The sequence below is a fragment of the Ornithodoros turicata genome, chromosome 10, assembly GCF_037126465.1.
Source record: "Ornithodoros turicata isolate Travis chromosome 10, ASM3712646v1, whole genome shotgun sequence".
Lineage (NCBI taxonomy): Eukaryota > Metazoa > Arthropoda > Arachnida > Ixodida > Argasidae > Ornithodoros > Ornithodoros turicata.
The window spans coordinates 19,880,090-19,904,640 of record NC_088210.1 but is presented as its reverse complement, the minus strand read 5'-3'; the positions used below and the strand labels follow the sequence as shown (position 1 = coordinate 19,904,640).

Sequence of the window (24,551 nt, the reverse complement as noted above, 5' to 3'; positions counted from 1 at the left end):
GTTCCATGACTTTGACCGCCGTCTCTCTCTCTCCCTCTCGCTGGGAGAAAGGCTGCAGCCTGCATCCACTTTTAGCCGCAGCAGTTTTGATACGAAGGGATAAGATTCCATATTACCCGATCAAGATACTATAGGACCACTTGCTTCGCAGTAACACGCTATGTAACGTGCTATTTTCGCGCTTGGGGGTGTGTACACGAATTTTTAGCCAGGTAGGTCCGGAGCTCTTGTCATCACGTGTGACATAAGAGCAACTGCCCCCCCCCCCCCACCTCATTTCCCTATGTCATTAGCGCAACGCAGTGATTTATCCAGACCCCTACACCCCCAAAATCGGGAAGACACCCACAAATATTTTTAGATTGCGCCATATTTCGTCAAAGAGCTTCAAATTACATGTCGTGACGACCCCCCCCCCCCCCCCCCCCCCAACCCCGCTACGGAGTTCGACACGCTCCCCAGGGACGACGAAATTCTGGGTAATCCACTGCCGCAACGCAACCCGCCGATGCAGCAACAGGCGCGTGGGAATTCTGTTTGTCAGCGAACTTGAAAAGGAAGTGGAAAGTCCCTGTTCTCACATTCACCCTGTTGCTTCCGTGTGCCAATAGGTAGACTTTTGTTCTGCATGTTGGGCTTCCGCTTCGGCAGAATGCTTTAACGGGAATGTGCATTCCTAGGACGTTGAACAGTAATGTGAGATGACTTGCTCCGTAGTTATGCGATATTAACAACTACGTAATTATATAATAATCGCAGGCTATGGCTGTGGTATATTCAGAATCGCGAGCACGGGGGAGGGTCATCGTAACATTTACGTTAATCGTAAGAGGTCCGTGTGTTATTTCTGACGTGAGTCTAAAGCTGAAACACTAGATCTGTCACCACACATCTGGGGAGTGTCGAGGGGTTCTGCATAAATCGCCGAGTTATTAGTATCGTTATTCGACGCTACTTCTTTTTGAATGCAACACTACGATAGGTTATTGTATGACCGCTTAGTAGCTCAAGTCAGGGGTTTTCCCACTACTCACTCAAAAATTAAAAATACGGTTGTAACTCCTCCGCAGCGGAAGTCGACCCTCCCCCCCTCCCGAATAATGTTGACCTGAATCTCAGCGAAGCACCAACTGTATTCTTTGAATGACATTCCGGACAATTTGCTATAATGTGTTGAGAATCATCCCACATAATAGCCTCTCCCCCTCCTCTGTGTTATACAAGACCACGGTGACGAATCACTGGCATTTCCCGTCGGTCCCTCCGAGGCCTCAAATAGGAAACGTTCAATTTGGGCAAGCCGTGGGTTCTCACACGAAGACTATTACTCGACGAGAGCATACCCTCTTTTTTGAATTCATTGTGTTTCTTGGGGGGGGGGGGGGGGGGAGGGGTCGGTCACCTCGCTTTTGGCGAGACAAACCTCCGTCGACACGCAAAACAGATCCAGCGGCGTGTGCTCTGCTCGACTGTTGCGAGAGAGATATACGGACGGTGCGCGGGGGCCGTGACCACGTGATCGACTGCATGACTTGCGTTCCTCAATGGGCGGCAGACGACGCTGAACCAAAGATAACAAAGGAATGTAGTATGGTTCGAAGTTTTGGGGGCCAGGTTTCGAAAGAACGCACGCAGAAAGTTATTCTGGTTATACTGCAAAGCTCATCTTGGACGATGATCCTGGTAGGTTTGTCTTACAGTAAAGGGTCAATGTTACGATACGACAAGCACTTGTGCGATGACTGCTGAAGGAGTCCTTTCAAATAAAGGGATATTTGAAAGGACGGTCTTGCAAAAAAATTGGAGGCCGGGGGGGTTGGGGGGGGGTCATTATTGCACTTACGTCATAATAGCTTAATGCATTATAATCGACAGGTGTCTGAAACTGAGGTCTCCCAGTGGGTACGTGAATAGCAAAAAAAGGGGGGGTCGCCAAACATTTGGGGGGAAGTACGGGATCTGGATAAATCACACTGGAGTTTATATTTTTCAAAAATTTCGTACTACATTGTCAAGAATGAGCAGGAATGTAGCATATAGTGCTCTGCTACAATAATGAGTCCCGAAATGATGCCAGGCTATTTGCATGCGTGAAACACAGCGCATGCGGTTGGAGGGATTTGCGCAGGATTTTTCAAATCGGGGAGGTGTCTTCTTTAGGGCTTTTGGCTTCTGGGTGGGGGGGGGGGGGCAGTTTTGTTAGTTTGTTTCTTTGACATGAGGTGCTGGGAAAATCGTCGCAGTGTTGTAAACAGCTTTGTTTATCGTCGGCTCACAACGTCTTAACAGTGTCGTTTCATTCCTATTTTAGATAACCCCAGAGGACCACTTGCAGGCGGCTCGCACGGCGCATGCGGCGGCCAGATTTTCGCCATGCGCTTGTTCAGGAGGCGATCCCCTCCGCCGCCAGAGCTGATCCGCCTTTGGAAGACGACCGAGCAGGGGGCGCTGCAGGACGACGCACACTCGCGTATCATCACAAGCAAACAAGACGCCATGGCGGTGGGTTCCTCTGCTTCAGCTGCGACGGCAAATGACAACCGGCCGCCCAAAACGTCCAAAACAAAAAGGGGTGAGATTTCACGACTTTGTACTTTGTCCCGTCAGTGTGTGCGTGACAAGAGGACTGTTATCTCGCTTCCTAAAAGCGAAACGCTCAGTCGTCGGCGTGCGAGATTGTAAACAAATGACGAAGACCAATGTCGTCTTTGTACATTTGGCACGTGACACTTTCGCGCATTATTATCGGACACTACGATTGACAATATTATCGTTGCACATGATGTGACGTCTGGGAGCAGTTTCCCTTTGAACTTTGTAATGTGGGGCGTCTCAACGATATAATGTCGGTTTTGGAGTCCGAAGACAAAGCTCTGTGGGTGTGAGCGAAGCTGCATACATGAAGACGTTACTGGCGCCCTTCAGTGTATGTTTTATGGATAATTCTTGCGTAACGCGTATTCTCTTGCTTGTGTAATGTCCGAGCCCCTCCCCCTCATGGGTCCTGGGGTGAGCAGCACCTGGCAGTACTCGACGTTTTGTTCCCTTCACCCGACAAATATGGATATATGGGCATCACTTTATTACTTTAGCAGGTTCTTTTTCCATGTATACAAAGTGCTTTGTACTGCATGCAACATATGCTTGCTCCTGATCTGCAGTCAGTATATCATGCCTCCACCCCATAGAGATATATTGATTTTTCCCCCCAGGCATTCGCCCTCCTTATCATTCAGTGAGGAGTGCTGAGCCTCTCTTGAGTATTGCAAGAGCCTTCGGTACCATAGGCTTATTCCTTGTTCACATGACCAAGGACAGGTTAACCAGGGTTCCTGGAGTTGGTAGTAAGCTGCACAGAGCCTTTCCATTTCGGATACGTACGCACAAAGGCGCATTTGAATGTTTGTTTTTGTGATGCATTCTCTTTAATTGACGGCAGTTTGCTCCCCCCTCAGCAGTCTTTCCAGAATTGCGAGCCTCGACCCACATTTCCGGATACAAAGAGAAGTGATGACTCAGGCATTGTACTTCACTAGGCCATAACATCATTCAGTGTTGTCGCTTGTGTTATGTAACACACGTACGAGGAAATGGTAATGCACATCCTCTGTCGATTTATCGCGTGCTGAAACGTATTTCTGAACTTCGGCTATGGTGCATTTTTGAGGAGGCAGCCGCAGACAAATAGTTGTTGAAGTTGTTTAGTTTTCACCGTTCAGCCGCAGGCTATATCAGAGTGACAAATTACGCTGAATACGCGTCGGTATTATACTACAAGCGTATCTCCTTAGTTAGCATACTCCTGACAAAGGGTGACATAACATTGATAAGGTCCTAGTGTTCATTCGTTCACAATGGTTGATAAACGACTGTTCTGTTTCCATTAGATTCCGAATGGTGTCAACGCACCGAGGAAGGGATATAAAAAAAACGTTTATTGTGTAGTAGGTGATCAGCGTTTGTCTTAGCCGACTTTGATATAAAAAAATGCTCTTTGCTACAGATGTTCTGAGTAGCGTTTGTTTCATGTTTGTTGTAAGGAACGCTTTCTGCTTCTGTCTTCCCGCCTTCTGCATTGTTAACCGACAGGACATTCCATTCGTCAGCCTCAGTGATAAAATATAGAGCGAGGCCAGACCTCTGTTCTGCAGAAACAGAGCAGAAGCATCTTTTGTTCAACACCTTTCCCGTTTCTTCGCCTAATGTAGGACAACCTCTTGCGTTGTCCACGTCTCAGCCTCTCGGTCGACCCATTCGGTGCTCATAATCGTAGCAGACGGCATTTTAATGCAGATGGCATTCGCTTTCGTGACGGGTTCTGTATTTCAGCTGCAAGAAAGTGTGCTCTATGACAGGATAGCTCATCTGTGTTACCCCATCTGCAGATCATGCGCTTAATACCACATCAGCCCCTGATTGATGGTGGCAAAACTGATATTGCTTCACGTTGCCGCTGCTTCCCCTGCGGGTTCCTACATGCCGTTTTTTTCTTTCTTTTTTGTTTCTCTCCAAGATAGACGTCCTTGAAGAAGGTCGCGGAGCCCCCCTGGTGACTTGTTATGTCATGGGGGTCGAAGGAAATGCTTCTCGGGCGTCGGCCACTTGTTCCTTGCCTGCCAGCGTCAATCGATTGGTTGGATTTAACGAACGCTCGTGAAACGGCGGTAGTTGCAACGTAGAACGGTACACAACGATGTCATGTGATACCGTCTGTGACCGTGACAGCACACGCTTTTACCGTATGTAAGGAAACCGCTTTTCTTTTTTCGAAGGAAAATACAAGTGTTGCTAAAGACATATGTAGTCTTTAGAAAGATAGTCTTTTTTTTTTTTTTTCATTTTCTGCAGCAGAGGAATACAAAGACTATGATGTCAAGTTGTATTTCTAGCAAACAAATGGCAATAATAGAGCGGGTGCCCTCACCCTCTCGCATTGGGGGTGAAGGGAAGACGCGTCTATGAAGTTGTGCAATGAACAGAATAAAGGAGAAAAAAAAAAAGGTGTTCCTTCACGAATTTTTTGCGCACGACCTATCGAACAGATCTTTGTTCTGAAAACTGCAGCGGTATCAGGGGACCGAAGGGACCAGATGTTCTCATTGGGATAACCTCGTAGATTTTATAATTAAAAAAATAATCGTTGGAAGTTAATTAGGACATTGCCTTAGGAGTTTGCTGGTGCCCTCCTAAGGAGTGCCCTTCAGCATATGCTATATTGCAATTGATTTCATCTTGGAAAAAGTGATATATATATATATATATATATATATATTTTAAATCTGTTTGCAGTTAGCTGGGACACACTGTATATAAGCAGAACTAGATCTTTCACTTCTATTGGACATTGACTTTTAATGCATAATTCAGACGGTCTGACCTGATGGTCTGAGATTCTGAACTCAGATATTTGCGTGAAACAGGGTATTGCATGGCTCAAAAGTACCAGGACAGTTTGAGGGATCGAAAGGAGTGCAGACATTTCACAACTTTTATCTCGTAAATAGTGTCAAAATCCCTACATTTTTTATGAAAAGCTTTCTGTAGTCTTCTGTAGTTCTGTGTTTGTGATGGTGAAATCATGCAACAGAAAACATCTTCTCTGAGAAAAATACACACACACATTCTGGCATGTTTGTGGCTGAGTTTTCTGATTTATCATGCACATCTTGCGATTCTTGTCCGAAGTTGAGTGACGAACGTGCAGGGTCAAGACACATTTGCAGAGTGTGCACTGTGTGTGTCACAGTATCCATATATATACCGTTTACTCGCAAATATGTTCCCACTTCCCGTAAACGTAAACATGGCATCCATATGTGCTTGGACAGCAGAAAAGCACTAACGTACGATGACGTTACACGGAACTTGGGTTTCGATGCTTGCCACAGACGTGGGAAACTGCAGCTCTTAACATTCCCTCTGTAGTTTCACATGATTAAAGTCTAGGGTTCCCAAGCACCATAGCATCTTGGCCCAATGTTGGCTAGATATTGGCAATACTGGGCCCGTATTGGGCAAAGACATTGTGCTGCTTGGGTGGATGCAGACATGAGTGTTGCCTTGGAGTGTCGAACAGCAGGGGCCTTGCACACAATGGGGAGGCTGGGCTGGTTCAGTAGCATGTATTGCTCATGGTTGGACCCCAGAAGGGATGCCCAAAAGTATTGTCACACTGTCTTGTGGTGCAGAAAGGATAAGGGACCTGGACACTCAATGCCTGTAAATTGCTCCATCCCTCTTAGCCCACTCCATAGATATCAACAAGATGAACGATTGGCTCGTGTGCTGTTCAGTCATAACTCTATAAATATGCTCTTGCCAACAGCAGCCAGTGCAAAACAAAAGGCCCGCATGAACTTCAGGTTGGCATTTGATAGCAATGCTGCTTGCTCAGATTGCACCTGTAGGAGGTGCCACATATTAAGGCTCACCCATCTGACATTGACCTTCACATAATTTATGTTAGCGTTAGTTTTGTCTCTGCCGAGAATGATAGCCCATTGGCGTGTTGCACATCCTCAAGTTCGACATTGAACCTTACCAAGTGTTTACCCAGCTTCCATGTGCACGTGGTAGTTTGTTTTCCCCAACTGATACTCATGGGTTTCCCTCTTTTTTTTTTTAGGCTTTCCATTTTCCCGTGTGGGATTGAAGAGCTCAGCGGGACCCCACAGGTATTCGGTCACGACACAGACAAGCCCAGCTCCCGAGCAATCGCGTAAGGAGACGTTTGTACGGAAACCATCGTCCACTTGCGTCGACTGGCCGCGAAGATTGGCAACATTTGCCCACCCCATAGTGCTAAATAACAGGGAAAGCCAATCCCCTCCTCCAGCGGAACTCTCCCGAGCGACATCCAGGAGCGTGGAATGTCTGGACGAGCCCACGGAAGATGCCCAGAGCATGGTTCCTTTGGGTAGCATGTACAGGAGCATGTCGACGTCTGCCCTCTTTGTCGAGTCAATGGCGGAAACTTCCAACGAGAGTGTCAAGTCGCTGAGTTGCGAAGAGTTGGACAAAGAGGAGGAGGAGGAGAGCACAGGAGCTGCAGAACCAAGCGAGGAGAGCAAGGCAGCCAAGTCTGTCCTTGGGACAGTATTTGAGGACGAGGTTTATCTGGAACGCGATAAGCTTGTCGCTCCGGATACAGCCAGTCTGGCCAGCTCCATTCAGCATAGGTCTGACGAGTCGGGTTACGAAAGCGACGGGACCAAGAACGGGGGGGACGAAAGCCCCGCCGAGGGTGTTCCCGTCACCAACGAAGAGGTGAAACGGCCGCAGACGCCCGGCGAAGTCACAAACATGCAGCGTTTTGCGGCACTCTTGCAAAGGCTGAGTCCGCAGAGCAGTACCGCCACTAGTTCCGTGCCAGCGAAGGACCAACATGCGTCGCTTCCCTGTGATCATAAAACGTTCCGTTCGCGAACTCAGTCCCTGTTCCTGGCGCTGCGCCGGGACAGCGTGCCAAAAAATGACACCGTTCAAAGAGAGACTCCGAAGAAAGTGAAGGAGGGAGGATCGAAGCTGGAGCAGTTTAGGGCGTGGACTCTGGACCGTAAACTTTTAAAGAACCGGTGGAAAAAGAACGCAGAGAGAAACAGCTTGTTTGATTCCCCACTACTCAACCGTGACGCGCAGCAGGAGTGTAATCTAAAATCGACGTCGTGGAGCAGTGCAGAGTGCCTTAGTGACTATATCGTGCCTGTTGACAGCGGGCTTGAGAGTGATCTTCAGCAGAGACTGTGGCAAGGGGCACAGCTGGACTGCAGCGAGAACAGTGTGGAAGGGAGGCTGCCTTCGAATGGGGGTCAGTTCATTAATGTGCATTTGGAGAAAGACGAGCAGGGTGAACTTGGAATATACATCACCGGGAGATACGACCCCGAGAGGAGGGTGATTGGCTACGTGGTGGCGGACCTGGAGGACTCTGGACCGGCAGCTAGGTATGCATTGCTTACCCTGATGCTTTTAATGGCAACTTGTTCACGGATGTCCCTTTATGTTTGTGATGCATGCTCGGAATATGTTATCCTACCCAAAAGGAAGTACAACAAGCTTTCGCAGTTCATATTTGACGCAAGATTTCAGCTTTTAGGTCGCAACATAGCAGTCCTTTTGTCAGTGTAATAGTCCATTTCGTATCAGCCTATAAGAAATGTATTATAAGAAATAAGTGTTACATCAGAGAAAGGGGGCAGTCAGACAGACACTTGTGGCTGAGTGGGCACACGGTCTCCACTCCTGCGTTCCCGTTTTCCTGCAGCTTTGGGTTGCTGTCAATGCCTGCATCTATATGCACGCTTTTGTTTGTATAAGTTCCCAAGTCGGGCACGTCCCTACCTCGGGCTACTACTAACGTGGGACACACCTCAGACACCTCCTACTTTGGAAGTAGGACAGGGTTTTCCATGCCAAGTCAGACAAAAAAAAAGTGGTCTTCACTTTCTCATTCTTAGCTCCCCTTTGTGCTGAAAAGTCCCAAGGCAGGTCAGTCGTTTTGTGACCTATGCCCATTTCTGCAAGCTTTTTTTTTTTACGGAGTTTTTTGGCATTACCACATGTTGTTTGCTTAAAAGTGTTTGAGTAGTGTACTACACCAAAGCCCCCAAGAAAGTGTCGTATAACGTGTACTGCAGTGTCTGAGAGAGAGAGCATGTGGGATTGACGTTTGAGAAAAAAAAAGTTTTGGACAGGCAAGAGGGATATGCAGAGAGTCAACTGCATCATGGTGGGGGTGAAACTGAAGCATTTGGTAATACTAGCACAAGGGTAATAAGCAGTGTTCTTCAGGAATGTGCATGCAAGCCACCTCCATGAGTACCAGCTGAAGTTACGGATTTGAAGTTGAAATTTGACAGTGCCTTGCAGGGTTTTTTCCAGCGCCCCTTTGCACACCCACCCTGAGCATCTTAAAACAAACCCGTTGAAAATACCTGACAAAATGGCCAAAGCACTGTAGATACATAGGGTAGTTGGTAACATGATGGTATAGACATATTGCAGCAATTTAACGAGGGACGCAACACAGAAGAAAAGACACAATGACTGCAGTCATCATGTCTTGTCTTGTCTTCTGTGTTGTGTCCCTCGTTAAATTGGTGTGACATGTCTACACTAAAATGGCCAAAGCTTGAAAAGTGGTCACCCCCTACAGAATTGACACTTCCCTGGGATGCTTGTACACCATAAAAACTCCAATAATAATAATTCCCAGGGATGAGGATTCCCTGAACAAATCTCTGGTGCCTCCGTTAAACACGCAACACAAGACACAGTTCAAAGCAAGGTCTCAGCATTCTTCGTGTAAAAATGGTTCCGTTTGAAGTGAATCTCTCAGGTTAATTCAATTAGCATCTATATTGTGGCAACACATGTTTTCCAATCACTTTTACACTTAATTCTCTAACCCTGGCACCTCCCTATTTAGGACATGCTTTGCCTGCACTGCGAGTGCCTCGCATATGGAGGTTCCACTACTTCATGTTCATGACAATCCATTTGTTCTTTGTGGCAGATCATGGGGGCGCTCCCAAGTTGGTTGTCTTCCCTGTTTGTTAATGTTTTTGGGTTATGAGGGTGCTACCAAACAACTGCATAAATGCAGGCCCTACAATATAGTTCTCTTAGTTGTTAGTAGGCAGTTGTCCTTGTTAATACGTCCCATCCTAACCACATTGTCTCGTCTTTTTGGGCTGCTGCAAGCGCTTCGAATGAATTGTCATGAACTTACTCCGCTTCATCCCGTTAGTTACATAGACACTATTCAGGTGGCCTAAGAGTGTGTCGATTTTCTCTGTCCACACAAACTTATCACAAGGCAGTAGCTTTAACTAAAGTTTGCAGGAAGCGATGCTCTTGAAAGGGAGATTGCTAGTTGGATTGTAGTGGAACACTCTGACCTCTATATGTGTGTGCGTGCGCCACTGTTGTACAGGTTGTTCTGGTTCACATGTTATTGGTCCCCGTAATTGATTCGCTCAAGCTCAACTTATTGGGGCCCGTTGCTTCCTTCCTTTAAAGGAATGGGATTGTCATCCATAAGCGATAGTCATATTGGTCCTATAACCAAGCTTGTGAATGAATATGATTGTGAATGAACGAATTCTTGCAATTCATCTTCAGGAGCGGACTTCTTCACAAAGGAGATGAATTATTGGTCATCAACGGTCATCAAGTACAGGGCGTCGAGATTGAACAAGCTCAGCGCCTGCTCTGCGTTCAGGACAGGGATGTGTTCCTCCTTGTTGCACGACAGGTAAGCGTAAAGAAGGGCATGCCATAAGACTGTTACCAGCCTGAATTAAGGCAACACCGTTTCTGCTTTTTATGTGCACCTTCCTGTGGCAAGCATATCTGAAGCAGAACTTAGTCTCAAGTCTCAATGCAGTATTTACGAGATAAAGATAGTGTTTACATGATACTAGGAAACAATATAGAAGGCTTATCTGAAGTCCAGGCAGTTACATCCGGAGTGTAGCAGTATAACAGTATTAGAGCAGCCATGTTAACATGTTATGTAGTTCAAAATCAAATCTGGATTATAGTTATATAGTAGAACACCATTACTGGTCATTCCTTGATTTAGAATGCTAACCTAGTAGCCACACAACACACTCAATGGTGATCGACATTTATTCTACATTAAGCGTACATTACTATACTCACATCTGTTATCCACTGACAATTTTCTACCGCTTTCCAGCACAATTCTGCCCAACAGGTGTCCTCACCGGCGGACGAGGAAGAACTGAGGAAGGTAGATGATCACAGGCCACCAATGGAGAGAAGAGCCAGCATCTCCCACCCGGGGGCGTCTGTTGATGTGCCTGAAAAGACTGAGAGAAGGGACCAGGTAAGCTGCCATAAATGCCCACACATTGTGTCCTGCATGGCTGTTCGTGGAAAAGAGAAGACTTGTAGAGAATAACCGCAATGATATTGATGTGTTCGCAGCGAGGATATAGTGAATAGCTTCATGAATGTGTGTTGAGCTGTCAGTTTCATTCATTGTTTCCTCAAGTAATTTTTAGCACGTTGTTCTCCATGGGCAGGATGGATGGGTGGGGGAGCTCGTTATGCAAACAAACTTGACCTCACGATATTTGACAACCCTTGCGCCAGAATAATAACATGGTTCCCACTGGTCTTTGAAGCCCTTAAGCACCTTGGAATTAGAAAATGTCGTTTTCAAGGTCTGGGGAACCTTGGACTTTTCCACAGTCCTTTTCCTATTCCCGTAGAGCTGCAGTAGAAACCCTGCTTGTTTGGAGTCAGAACTGCGGTTTAGAAAGCAAATATGCTAGAAGTGAGCAAAACCCTCTGTTCTACCCTGCAATCTTTATCATTCAGAGGCCCTTAGTAACACTGTTGCGCAGTCCCCACATGTTCTGCTGTGAGGCACCTGTAGGCAATAAACATTATTGTGGAATATTGAGGTCCTGGCCATAAACTGGGTTTTACATCCCAGGCAAGATGACTGTAAAGACCCCCGAATTTTTGTTCCAGAATTAAGTGGGAACTGCACAAACGCACACTAGACTTTGCAGGAGCATACTGACATCCACCCATCCATCAAGCTCCTTGTAGAGCCGGTCGCAAATGAAACCAGCGTTCCTCTTTCAGCAATACAGCAGTGGAGTGCTGTGTACTTTGCCACGCAAGCGCAAAGGCCAGTCCCAAACAGACTTTCAAGTGGTGAGCTTTGTGAAAGGTCCCGGTCAGAAAGCGCTGGGCTTCAGCATTGTGGGTGGCAGGGACTCTCCCAAGGGTGCAATGGGCATTTACGTCAAATCCATTTTTCTCGGAGGACAGGCTGCAGAGACAGGACAGCTCAGAGAGGGTATGATGCGAGAAGTCTTAGGAGGGTGACATATCTGAATGCAACGTATCCTGTCCGATCTTTAGGTGATGAAATCATCACACTGAATGGAGAGCCATTACAAGGAATGTCCCATGCAGAGGCCATCAGCTCCTTCAAGCGAATCAAGCAAGGAGATGTGGTTCTCCACATTGCTCGACGTGTGAGCACTCATAAAAGGTAAATTATCTAAAATATTTTTTTAAAATGCAGCAATTACCGTGTGTTAATAGTCCTCCCCAATAGTGCTTGCTATAACGATGACCATACCCAGTGTGCTAACACTCTACCGTTATTGTATACAATTGCCCTAAGCACTGACAGGCGTTGTAGCCCATGGTTTAATGAAAATTTCATGCATTTCTTTCATTGCAGCCCACAGGTTTCCAAGTCATGTTGCGACCTTGACACCGTGCCATAAGTGCAAGATGAAAGACCTTCTAGTCCTGCCAGTATGTGATATGAATGCTGCACAAGATATTTCAGACTTATCTCATTAACACATTTGTACATTTTAAAATAATTTTTGCATAAACTTGTTCATGGCTCAACTCAATCCAATATTTGTAGCAGTTGGCAGTAAAACATGGAAAATACCAGCCAGCTCCGCATCCTTGACTACGTTCAAGCTTAGAGGGGATTCTCTGAATGAGAGCCTGATTCACTGGCAGTGTTATGGGTTTCCATTCAGTTCTTTATCCGCGACTCAGCATCAGTTGCGGTGTTGATACAATCTGAGAAAATATTAGACTTAGTCGGAATAAAGTTCAAACTGTCTGGATGATGATTGTAGGTGTTTGAAAGAAGAGTGTTGCACCAGTGCTTAAGAGCTATGAACTCTTCCAAGCTAGCCCGTCGACTGTGTCTGCACCAAACGATGATTTTAACTTGTTGGCTGTGCCACCTTTATTGTATAGATGAATCAGATAGGTCCGTATCCAAGTAATGCTATCGCGGTTGTAAAAAATAGGCTCTGCCTCCAGTTTTCAACAAATCAGGGGATCGAACGTTATGTTTGGGATAGCGGTTAGCTGCAGTGTGGCATCTGATTGGGTCCTACAATTCTTCAGATGACTTAACAATGGATAGAGGTATCTGGATGGCGATATATCTACTTGCCCGTATCCGAAAAGTGTTTTTGTATTAATGCTGCACACGCTATGACTGAGAAGTATTAAACAAGAACTTGTAAATAGAATTACAAAGCGTAGAAGAACAATGTTACTCCTATTACACCTGTAACTAAATAGCTCCAGATGGGAGTCCCGCGAAGTGTCAGACAAAGAAGGCGAGAGGGTTCACTCCTTGAACTAGTTCAGAAGGTGCAGGCGAAAAAAATGAACTTAATAATAAAGGTTCGTGAACAATAGGGATTTTACAGTGCTCCCATTAGCTTACCAGCTACAAAGGCACTTTAATGATCACAACTTACTTTCTTCAGCTGTCTTCCATGTGGCTGTCTCCCCCAGGAAGGAGCTCAAGTGGAAGCTGATCTCCCCAGTCGCTACACCTAGCTACTCTGTAGGCATGCCTGTAAAGAAAATGAATCATCCTGCAGGAATTACAGGGTTCAAGCTCTCAGAGTTGATGTGGTTGTGTGCACACTGAGACCTTTGCATCTATTCATCTATCTACTCGCAGCTCCAGTACTGAAAATAGTAACGGATAATTTTTAGGGGGCTCTCCCTTTTGGAGGGATCTGCGAGGTATTGGGCACAAAATTTACTCTGGTGTCTTCAATTTAATTAATAACTAAAGTAAATATTTTATGAATTTGACCCTACAACAAACTATTCTGCCGATACATCACATGGAATTCCTTGAGCGTCAGCCACAGAAACAAACAGAGAGAGAGCGGAGTGACTGAGCAACGTGTGGCTTGCTTATTGTGGCAGGAATTCGAAAAAAGTACACACTTCACAACCGGTATTGAAGTTTCTGAATTTGCTAGTGCCAGCAGAAAATTGCAGCAGCTCAAGTTGTTATACACGCATGGCTCGTTCACTAATTTTGGAACAAAAACATGTCCGTGAGCAGTGACATCACTTATTTTCTTGCGTAAACAAATATTTGTATGCGGAGCCACGTCCACAAATTGATCGGAGGAAGAGTGGCCTGTACACGTGGCCCTTTGCACTTTCATTTAAAAACTGCTGATGATGTGATCCCCCAAAGCGCAGGTTGTCAAACGCTATTCTGCGAGCCACCGTCACCTCCATCATGCCCCCAAAGCCCTCATTACTTGGCTTACTACAAGTATGTGAGCCAGGCCAACGTTGGGCTGGTCTGGTACGACAGACGGCAGCATGATCAATCATGTCTTGTTCAATGCATATGCTTCTGTGAGCAGTTTCGGGGACCTCATCTGGTCACAGGAGAGGGTGGAGTCATGCAGTTTTGCCTCCTCCTTTCGCCTTCAGTAGATGCGCACATGTTGCCAGCACAGCATACTTTAATTCCTTTCGCACTGAGTAAGTATGTCTGAGCATACTGCAGGGATGTTGCTTGGGACGTTTCCAAAGTGAAGCACGTACATAAGAGAATGACGTGAATCGATGTGAAACTCTAACGATTGTCATCGTGACGACAAACACACCCACACAATCCTTGTAGAGCTTCTTCGTTTTACCACCAAAAGGTCACATCGTGCATCTTCTTTTTGATTGATTTGATCTTCTTCCATGAATTATTGCATCCAAGAAGGTGGACAATGGGGCGTAAAATCAGCAGAGAAAAAGAAAAAAACTAACTGTTTCTGCACGGAAACTGACGAAGTGAAAGAAAAGAAGACGCAATGTCTTATAAGCAGGTATTGTCCAGGTCCTGACCAAAGTTTAGGGAACACACATACAGTGTCTTTTCTCATCTGTGCACCATCTGACCGACGAGTGGAAATGGGCTCGTTTACTCGTCGGAGGGGTGAGCAAGTGCGCTGGTAGTGACACGCCGTGGTAGTTTCCGTATGGCTTGAATGTGCTGGAAAGGTGGTTTGAATTGGTGTTGCTGCTGGCGCACTCCTCCACCCCTCTGAACGAGTGAACAAGCCCGCTTGCAGTTAATGTGTCGCACTGAGGAGAAAATACGCCGCTCGCATGTTCCATAAGCTTTTGTCGGGGCCTGTACTGTAAAAGATCATATCTCAATTTTCTTGCACTTACAAACATCACCTACCTTCCATTCTGTTTCTTTGTAAGAACGATTTCCTTTAGACTTCCGTCCTTACAGCATAGACGGCATATGACGTGTTTGCTTCTACACAGCACAGGTTCTATGATACGGGGCCAACTTCTTGCATCTGCAGCAAACGGTAGATAATACTGTGAGCAAGGATTGTTGCTACGAGTGACACACTGTTATTGCACAGTCCTCCTTGACATTTCACAATGCCACAGCTTATGATGCCAACAGGTTGGGACTCCAACTGAAAAAATGACATATCCATGCAGGGCTCGCTACTCCTACACTCAACCTATTGTTAGTTACTGAGGCTGACCTCACTTGTTGGTCATAAGTTTGAAAACATGCATCGTTGTGCAAAGCAATTTTGTGTGCAATCAACTCGTAACGTAGCATCATCCTATTCAGACTCCTTCCAACATGACTAGCACACGAATTTCATCACTTTTGTTTTGATCTCCTCTTGAGAGGCTCTCTGCTTCCCAGCAAGGAGTTAAAACAGGAACATGTTCTGTAACGTGTCGTAAATTAACACCCCCAGACATTGAGTATCTTCTCGTGGCTCTTCACACGAACACAATCTTTCCTTATCTCCCTGCCTCTAATGGCAATTTCAGCACTTGCGGAGGTAATTTTTTGGCAGCGAAAAATGCTCCAAAATCACCCACTGCTGTATGTTTTACTGCCAGGTGGCTCCCAAGCCACAGCATGTCGGCTACCATTACATTTTTTCTAACATGGGATCAGCAGATCTCGTTTGGCTGGCTCTCGCTCTGTGGGCCTGAATTATGGACACAAAAAATGTTTGTTCATATCATGTAATGCACAGAATATCTGAAATGTTTCTTCTCAGAGCTGTCAATGTTAAAAGCCTTATGATGATACACGTATCACCGCGTGAAGCTCCACGTTCCCATCCCTGTCAATATCATCAGATGGGACATTTGATCTTGCACTGTCATTTGACCAGGGCTCTGACCAATACAGAACAAAGCGAAAGTCCCACCGCAGTTGAAACTGACTAATAACACGTGCATGAACAACAGCAACATACCTAGAACCGATGATGACTTTTGTATCACAGTGTACGAGTACAGGGCATGTCCCATGTTCTTTCTCTGCAAAAAGGGAAAATACAATGCGTGAGCAATGGAATCATGCATAGGAACGCACAAACTATGTATCCGGCAAAAAGCGTGGGACTCAAAGAGCATAGGCTGCGTTCCAGAACTTACTTGGGTCGACCCAAGAGTAGGGAATAGCTACTCACTGCGTTCTAGAACCTACTCGATGACGTCTCGACCCCCGTTCCAAGAGCGGGTAGCCTACTCGAGAGTAGCTATTCGGAGTCGGACTCGCTCTACTCCCTATCAGACAGGGGTAGCTAAGAGTAGTGACGTCAAAGCTGTCACCTCCAAGGACGTCTAAGGTTGCCCACTTTTGCTGCGGCTTGTCTTAGCTGCATCATGGAACCATACATATCACACACATCAGGTGGTTGCATGTAAAGGCCGAAGCCTAGCTGTGGACGAGAACAGCACCACCCTTTCTCGGAACGTGCAGTAAATACCCGTAATTCGTGGCACGAATGCTTTACGAACCCACGCAGGTTACCCCACATCGAAATCAACACCGTCACACTAAAGTGAAGCAGCGGCCAGCGGTTCTGATGTCCCGGGGCCCAAATGACGCTGTCGTCTGCTGTCGCCATGTTGAGAATCGTACTCACACCCGTTCCAGGACCTACCCGAGGGTTACCAAACTCCCACGGTCGCGTGGTACAACTCTGTAACGTGATTCTACTCTACTCTGGAGTTCGTTTTGGAACGCAGCCATAATGTGCAAAAATGTAGCAGCTCACTGGGTCGAAGATGGGATCATGAAACTCAACCGCAAATGTACATGGCAACTTCTTGTCTTCCAAATTTTTGGGGCATTCCTGGTCGTGCGGGCACTGTAGAAAAACGGTACATGAAAGAAGTGGCCAATTCCCAGAAATCTTGTCAGAATATGGGTGCCAAATTGTTGTACATACTTACTGGTGCAAGGACATGTGCACATGGCGCATGCTTTCCTTCCTCCGTATGATGTTGGTTCTCCATCTGCACAGGACATGCAAAACCTGTCACTTCTCTGATATTATTCTCTGGTTGATTTAGTTTGGGCATTACAACATGGGTGGAGCAGATCAGGATTTCAACGGACAGACCTCAAAAGGTTGAAATGAGCTTGCAGCAGCTATCTCCGTCGAGATGTGGACATACAATATTTACACAATTTAACAATATTTACATGCATGTGCCTTGTACAACGCACTTCTTCAAATACGCCATCAGAATGCAGTTAAATGAAATCTTGTGTCTCAGGTCTAGTACTACACGTACTGCATTAAGATTGGAATTTTACCTGTCAGAAAAATCTAGCATGGAAATATTCGTATTGCAACGCATGAAAAAACTTTTTCACACTTACTGTAAGAATGAAATCTCGAGCCTGCGAAACGGCATCGTGCCCAGCAAGGGTACCATTTTCTACGAGCACCTGGAAGAATGAAACAAAATAAAAAGGAATATATGAAACCCGCAGTTGTTACTTTCTGTTCCACATGTCGCTCTACACTGAGAAAGGAAGTCCAGCCACTGGGCCAACCAATGGGCCATTTCGTGCAGTCTCCAAAAATGGCTGAAAACAAACATGTGGGTGCAGCACGTCGAAGGAATGCCATATGACACCGCATAAACAAATGTCGTTATTGGCTCCACCATCAGCATCAGGCAACCCATGTATTACACAAGCCTTACACATGTAGTTAGTCATAGACTGCTTTTTATGTGCAGAATCGAGCCAAAGAAATTTGACGGGGCCTGGTAATCACAATTTTAATGTGATAATGATAATTTGTAGCTCTATACATTGCCACACAACAATGATCATAGTTGAGACAATCTGACGTAGCAGTTTGAGCAGATAAAATCGAGCAAAATGGTGGGTTTGTTTTCAAACCACAAAGCCACGCACGTGCCATGTGGTCCCATAAAAGTTGCTCAGTTGAAGGACCACTGCTAGAGCTATGATGATACCTACTTGAAACTACTTTTTCAGCATGATGCTACACTATTTTTTTCAATATTTTCAAACTGCCATAAGAGGTGTCACTGAACCCACTAGCCACACTTTGCAGAATATTTAGCAGCATGGATTTTTTGATGCCCCAAAACCCTCAGCAGTGCCACTCAGCTCACCAATGTTCTCGACGTCTTTGCCCACAGGTTTGCTACGGTTTGAAGGCGCTGTTGCATGTTGGGGAGTTCCATGAGAGAAAATGCACTCACAACAAGGTCGAACTTCAGCTGCATGGAAAGGAGCAAAACAATGTTCACAGAAGGGCTAAGGCTACAAAAGCTGACAATCAGCGAGAATCTATGTGTAACATTAACCCACGAACACCCACCCGACCACTGGTACCAGCTTCCAAACTCAACATACTGACGGTTTGTAATCCATCTACCATGATTGGAGGGAGGGGGACTATTACAATATTTTGCATGTACACAGACTTTCAAAAGGTCTATCCTAAAGCTGCTGCTTTTAGAACCTACCATCAAGCTCTCAAAAAACACTAAGCAGACTCCATTTTAAAGTATTGTACCTAGGAACACTGGAAGCAGCTGACGCCCTATCTCAAGAAGCACCTAATGCCTGTAGCTAACGCGTTCTATAGACAAACTTTGTGAAGTTATGTAATGTAATGAGGGGCACACTGCATGGTATGGAAATAAAGCTGAATTTATTGCTGCGCTCGCAGCCTTGGTGACAACAACAAGGAGCCCTCTGTGACACTGTGGCGTCCAAGCCGCAGAGATGACGACGAAAAAGCCCGACTTTGTCGTCTCTGCAGCTTGGGCGACACAGCACCACTGGTGTGTCGCGAGAGAAATCGCGTTAGAAGATTAACGTACTTTGTCACTCGCTGGAAGGAACTGCCTCTGAAAGTACCCCCGGTGTTTCAGAGCATTTCCATCGGCAGGATTTCCACCTGTGTTAAACATTGTATTCCTTTAGCGTACACAAACAGCATTAAAGACGACGGACAACTTTACTGCGGTGACAGAGCACACGTATAAGCAGAGGTCCACTCCACGCAATATTTTACTTTAGCTCTCAAACTTCTCTTGTTTCCATTCTCACCTTGCACAAGTAGCCTTGCCAAATCATTCATGTGCACTGATGTGTCGACTGCGAAGTACTCCGCAAGCTTCTGAGGCCACGTGTCCTGTGCAGCCCTGTGGTGGTCGTAGAATTACAGAAATTGTAAGACCTCCAAGAGCTCCTTGTCTCAACCCCCCCCCCCACACACACACACTATAATGTATCTCTTTTCACACTAGATAGTACATTAAGAAGTTTTTCCAGTGGTCAAAGTAGCTTCTTAGTCATTTTTCCATGGTGCTTGGTTGTTCGGTTATTTTATTGCACTTTGGCATGACCCCCGTGGAGTCTGAAAGATGAGTCGGAGACCATAAGCGGTTGCTAGCTCACCAATAAACTGTCCCAACTCCAGATCCAAAGTCCATAAGAGTCTTTGGCACAAATGTTTGGTCTATCAGCTTGATCTAAAACAGAATAAAGAAAATTACTTGCAGTGCATGCATTGTACGATTCCTTGGATGATTCTGGATATTGAGCTGTTGTGATACTCAGTGGCAATTGATCCCAATGGTCCCAATCAGCATAATAAAGAAGCAAGTTTACTAACCTCGTTAAAGATCCTGTGAAGTGTCGCGTAGTCTGCAGCAAGGCGCGCTACCAGGTAGGTGTATGAACCAAAGTCATCGTAACTGCAATATTGGAACGTGGGTGCTAGAAATTGAACGTACTCTAAGGCTAGCTCTTATTGGCTCACTTGAAAGCCTTCCATCGATACGTCTCCCGTCGCAACTTCGTAAGCACGGCTTCTTTCACGCTGTCTTCCATGAGGTCCCTTTCTTCTTGAGACATAGACTCCAACTCTGCAGCACGATTTTTTTGTTATGTTTTAAGTACTTTAACGGTGGTTGCCACTCACATCAATGTAGTAAAATAACAATAAGTAAATAGAATGTACTTATTCTAATGCTACGACTGAATCGTGAGTCATATGAAATAACTGAAAACATCTTGGACGGATGCGCAAAGGCGCCACAGACACAAGACCACTTGTCTTCTGTGCCCAAATGGTTGAACCAGGGCCTCCTGTGGTAAGGCTGCCTGCCTACTTCCACAAAAGCCTCTTCAAACACCAAAAAACTTTTATGGGTGCACAGTCGCTGAATGCCACAGTTAAAAAGACTTGTTATGAACTATTTCACTTACTGTCGCCTAAAAGCTGTCGCTCAAAATGTGCTGCCTTCTGTCGAATTGCACCGGCTTCCACGGGCAGGTGGCGAGACCACAGCTGCGCACGCAGTATAGTGGCGCCCTCTTGTAACTGCCGCATGTCACGTCCTGCAACAGATCAATGCTCTATGGATACAAATATAGAGAACTTTATGCAAATATAGTTTCCCCATGTATGCATCCACTGACATAATACATAAAGACATGTCCGCTGACACGTCAATGTACTCAATTGTATCTGTAGCTTTGAAACGTTCATTGTATTGGCTGTGAACCGATACCTAATGGTGATGTGATCCCGCCTGGCGATTTCGCCAAAGGTCGTATATGGCGATAACTGTGATATAACGATCAGTTCCCGTCAATATTGTTATTCACCCTTTACAAACAGAAAGCACAACCGGAAGTTGTCTAGGGTTCCCTGCGTTGGTGGCTACATGTGGCGCCACGCCGTGTCACTCGTTTCAGTTTAATCCTTTCGCTGTTTACAAATAGTGAAAGGGTTTAACGCAGATGAGTGACAGGGCATGGTGCCATATGCAAACGCTAACGTTGGGAACCCTAGACAAATCCCGGTTGTGCGTTCTGTTTGTAAACAGTGAAAGAGTGAAGAAGCGGGCCCAACTGTCGTATGTCGGCCAAACTGGGTACCGTCGAATCTGTAGCTGGGAGCGGTGGGGGACACCTCCATAGTTTCCCAGTGTGTCGTTGTGGTCGATCGTGCAAGAGATAATATGTGCTCTTGCGTGGGAATGACTTCATAGCATATCATAGCATGTGTACCATTCGTATCAGCTGTGTTGCTTTTCTAATTCTAGCTAACTTCTAATTCGCTGTGTACCAACGTGCAATACTTACTTTCCAGTACACTGGTCGCAGCTTCAAGAAGTTTCGGTGGAAGAGACACCTTGCCATGTCTCCGAATGCCTGGATGGTGTCTGTGCTTAATGTGAGATAATTCCAGGTCTTCTTCGAGATCGGGAGGCAAGCAAACTGCATTGCTTGCTCTGGAAATAAGCTGAAAAGAGCAATTGGATATGAATCTTGCACTACTCAACATCTTCGACGTTTACTGAAATGGGCTCCATGTTGTTCACATTGATTGGCATACGTAGTAGACCACCTCACTATTTATAACAAAAACTGTTGAACAATTGTGATACGGGAGTTGCTGAAAAAAGCCAGAGAGTTACGGGAATTTAACCATGCACCTCTTGATAGCTGGTCAAGTTTGCCGACCACTACGCCGACATCCACCCTTATCGACAAAAACTTGTTACGCGTGTAAAACCACTTGCGAAGAGGTCCTTGGTAGGTTTATCAACTTGCCATGAGAAATACTGAGATGTCTAAGAAATTAAGTCAGAAAGATTTGCTAGTCAACTTTTTATTGAAAACAGCTCTCAAGAATGAAGAAATGTTGATGATGAAAAGCCAGGAACCTATGTTACGGGGGAACTTTATGTGGGGAGGAGGATTTCACCCGCTGTATTCCTTTTCCCAAATGCACTAGCTAAGGAACAAGTGTGGTTGGATGTGCGCATGTGTTTGTCACCTGCGTCATTGTTCAATTTTTTTGTTTTTTGTTGTTGTTGTTGTGCAGTCATTGTAACGTTTCGTGTGAAGTACCTCGAGCTTCTTGTGTTTCTTGCATGTGTTAACACACACCAAGCACATCAATCTAAGTTTTACGTTTCAGACGACTTACCCGGACACTTCCTACTGCTTGTGCTGTACCTAAACTTCTGAGTAGCCGATGGACATGGCCCATTACTTTATCATTAAAATATTCATACCAAACGAGATACGGATGCTAGTAAACCGAATTGAGCGCAGATTCGCACGTGTTGTTTAACTTGTTTTCCTATTCGGGGATCGCGTTGGATTCGTAGCCAACTGCAGAGCCACGACAAGCCCAACAGCTTGGGGATCTTGGATCTTCTTCTGGGCATGCGCTCTTCATTAAAGAGAGCGGGATGGGATGGGGTTGAGTTTGCGTCGGTTTTCGCGTGCGTGTCGCAGTGTGTGTCTTTCTGGCCATATTTTTAGAATGTTGGCATTATCATTATCACCAACATACACCATTGTCATTATTTCCACGCACATTCCTTTTGAGTAGGGTTCTTCTTTTTCGGGTCTTGTGATCTTTGCAAGTTGGAAGGTGAAAGTTGGGTGATATTTTCGCACAAAAAGCCGGGTAGAAATCGGGTGTTTCCTTTCCATTTTATATGCCATTTGTGGAAGCTGTTCTTTTTTTCTTTTTTCTTTTTTTTGCGCTGAAGAACGCAAATGGGTTTGGACCGCTCCCTTGTGTGTTTGGCGACAGCGCGGCGGCGATGCGTCACGGGGTGAAACAGCCTTGCGGGGCAACGCCGGATGAGTGAAGTTCAAAAAGTTTTTTCGCCACCAAGACAAAAAGTGGTTCGGTGAAACTTTCTAAAAACAATGTTCAAGGGTCATACGATTCATACCATCAAATTCAATTTGTCTCACATTTTCATCAGGACCACCTCACATCCTCAGTGTGGCCGAGTATGTCGTAAAACGCAATATTTCCGAACTTCAGAATTTTTTACTGCGCACGCTTCCAAATCTGCGCGTCTCAAAATTTTTAACACGTTCTACGCCTCCTACACAACAACGCTAAACAGTTTAAATGGTTTTGACTGATTTACAGAGTTCCGTACAAAATTCTAAATGTACTCGAATTGTCACAGTTTTCTCCGTGCATAAACCCTCGATAAACAGAGTCGGCTCAACCTTCAATGAGTCTTGGCACGAAAGTACTATGCTTTGCAATCACTTGGGCCCGGATTGTTTAGGCATTTGCCTATATAAATGCCTAGAAACGCCTAAATATTTTTGGGGTTGCCTTTCTTTTTATCGACTCTATTGAATAGTAGCCTTTCTGAACATGTCTAGACGCCATAAGAGCCTTTTCCAGAGTTGGAAGTTCTAATGCGGCTTTCAGGCTCGTGCTGAGTGCAGCATTTTGCTTTTCGTTATTGCGTGTTCGCGCCTTTTGTTTCTTTTCTTGCGTACATTTGATCCAAAGATTTGGCCTTTTTGGGACCTTCAAGACTTTCAAAGGCGGAAAACTAAAAGTATTATTCAATAGAAGCATGTTTCCCGGCTGCCTCAGCATTCATGTACCAGACTTGTATGGTACAGTAGCCTTTAAACGAGCAAGTTTTCCTCGACCAAACCTTCTGATCGAAACACCAAGGAAGACAAAGAGCGTACCAGATTAACGAGCCTATATTTGCTTTTTGTTGCCCATTTTGGTATCTTTGGGGGCCTAAATGCCTGCCTGTTTCCGTCGTTTTTAGTGCCTAAATTTCCGGGCCCTAGCAATCACACAGAAGATATTTGGTTCAAAATTACGAAAACTTTCTTTCTTTCTCTCTTTTTTCTTTTTTTACCAGTGAGGTCACATGTCCCATCGGAATCTTCAAGAGGGGGCCACGGAGCGTGAAATAAAAGGACGTAGCCACGGAGCGTAAAAATAAAAATCCGTCAAAGATAAGGCGGCAGAACATTGGCTGCAAAAGAACCATAAACTACTATTCGTTTGAAAGAAATCGGGGATGGTCAAGCCCAATGTCGTGCGAAATGGAAGTGCAAGTTTGGAGAGATCGGGGCGCGAGATTCTCCGTTCATATCCGTGCAAGTATGAGAGACACAGTAAACGGAAAACATTCTGGTCAAAATATTTCATATGCGCGTTCGGCAGTACGAAAACTACAAACTGTCAACTCATAACGGTTAACAACTTCCACGTCTCAAACGAAATACAAAAGGCAGAATATACAATCTGGACAACATCTCGTGCTCGAGACTCGCCACTCCCTCATGCCTTTGACAATTGTCACGATTGATTTACTGACTGAATGTTCCAATGTCCCGCATTGGGGTTGGAGGAATACGTTAGGATCCATTTCATTGTTTGTGCGTGTGTTGTTGTTGTTGTTGTTGTTTTCTTTCTTGTTTCAGTGAAGGATAGGCTCACACCATTATAAGAATGCTGGCTGGTTAGCTCTTTGCAAGGGTTGGACACAGAGCACGATCAGTGACCTTTTTGCGTTCCATTCTGCTTGACTCCAATGCTGCTAACAGGAAGGAGTTTGTCGCTATGACAGAC

At 45.5% G+C, this 24,551-nt stretch overlaps 2 protein-coding genes across 2 annotated transcripts in view; one reads left to right on the top strand and one right to left on the bottom strand.

The window, feature by feature from the left end:
* Positions 1-12,408, top strand: part of LOC135370898 (partitioning defective 3 homolog) — a 29,876-nt gene extending 17,468 nt beyond the window's left edge. The window contains exons 2-8 of the mRNA XM_064604805.1: positions 2,312-2,572; positions 6,626-7,943; positions 10,123-10,255; positions 10,703-10,852; positions 11,623-11,839; positions 11,905-12,037; positions 12,233-12,408. Coding sequence (XP_064460875.1) covers positions 2,374-2,572; positions 6,626-7,943; positions 10,123-10,255; positions 10,703-10,852; positions 11,623-11,839; positions 11,905-12,037; positions 12,233-12,278 — 2,196 coding nt within the window. The 5' untranslated portion in view covers positions 2,312-2,373 and the 3' untranslated portion in view covers positions 12,279-12,408. The remainder of the gene's footprint in view (positions 1-2,311; positions 2,573-6,625; positions 7,944-10,122; positions 10,256-10,702; positions 10,853-11,622; positions 11,840-11,904; positions 12,038-12,232) is intronic.
* On the bottom strand, positions 10,618-22,295 carry LOC135370900 (methyltransferase-like protein 17, mitochondrial). The gene is made up of 16 exons (XM_064604806.1): positions 22,119-22,295; positions 21,269-21,428; positions 20,387-20,518; positions 19,938-20,043; positions 19,791-19,872; positions 19,574-19,647; positions 19,223-19,317; positions 18,994-19,070; positions 18,277-18,384; positions 17,507-17,575; positions 17,074-17,136; positions 16,896-16,988; positions 16,089-16,152; positions 15,029-15,152; positions 13,290-13,388; positions 10,618-10,835 (listed from the first exon to the last, which is right to left on the bottom strand). Exons 1-15 carry the CDS (start codon positions 22,179-22,181, stop codon positions 13,295-13,297), a joined length of 1,404 nt encoding a protein of 467 aa, XP_064460876.1. The 5' UTR covers positions 22,182-22,295; the 3' UTR covers positions 10,618-10,835; positions 13,290-13,294.
* Positions 22,296-24,551: the final 2,256 nt, after the last annotated feature.

Excerpts from the sequence above, each read along its gene's own strand:
- LOC135370900 (XM_064604806.1), bottom strand. The coding sequence starts at position 22,181 with ATGGGCCATGTCCATCGGCTACTCAGAAGTTTAGGTACAGCACAAGCA. Across the intron at positions 21,429-22,118 it reads AAGCAGTAGGAAGTGTCCGG|CTTATTTCCAGAGCAAGCAA; the intron begins GTAAGTCGTCTG and ends TGCTCTTTTCAG. Across the intron at positions 19,873-19,937 it reads TATCGATGGAAGGCTTTCAA|TTACGATGACTTTGGTTCAT; the intron begins GTGAGCCAATAA and ends CCAATATTGCAG.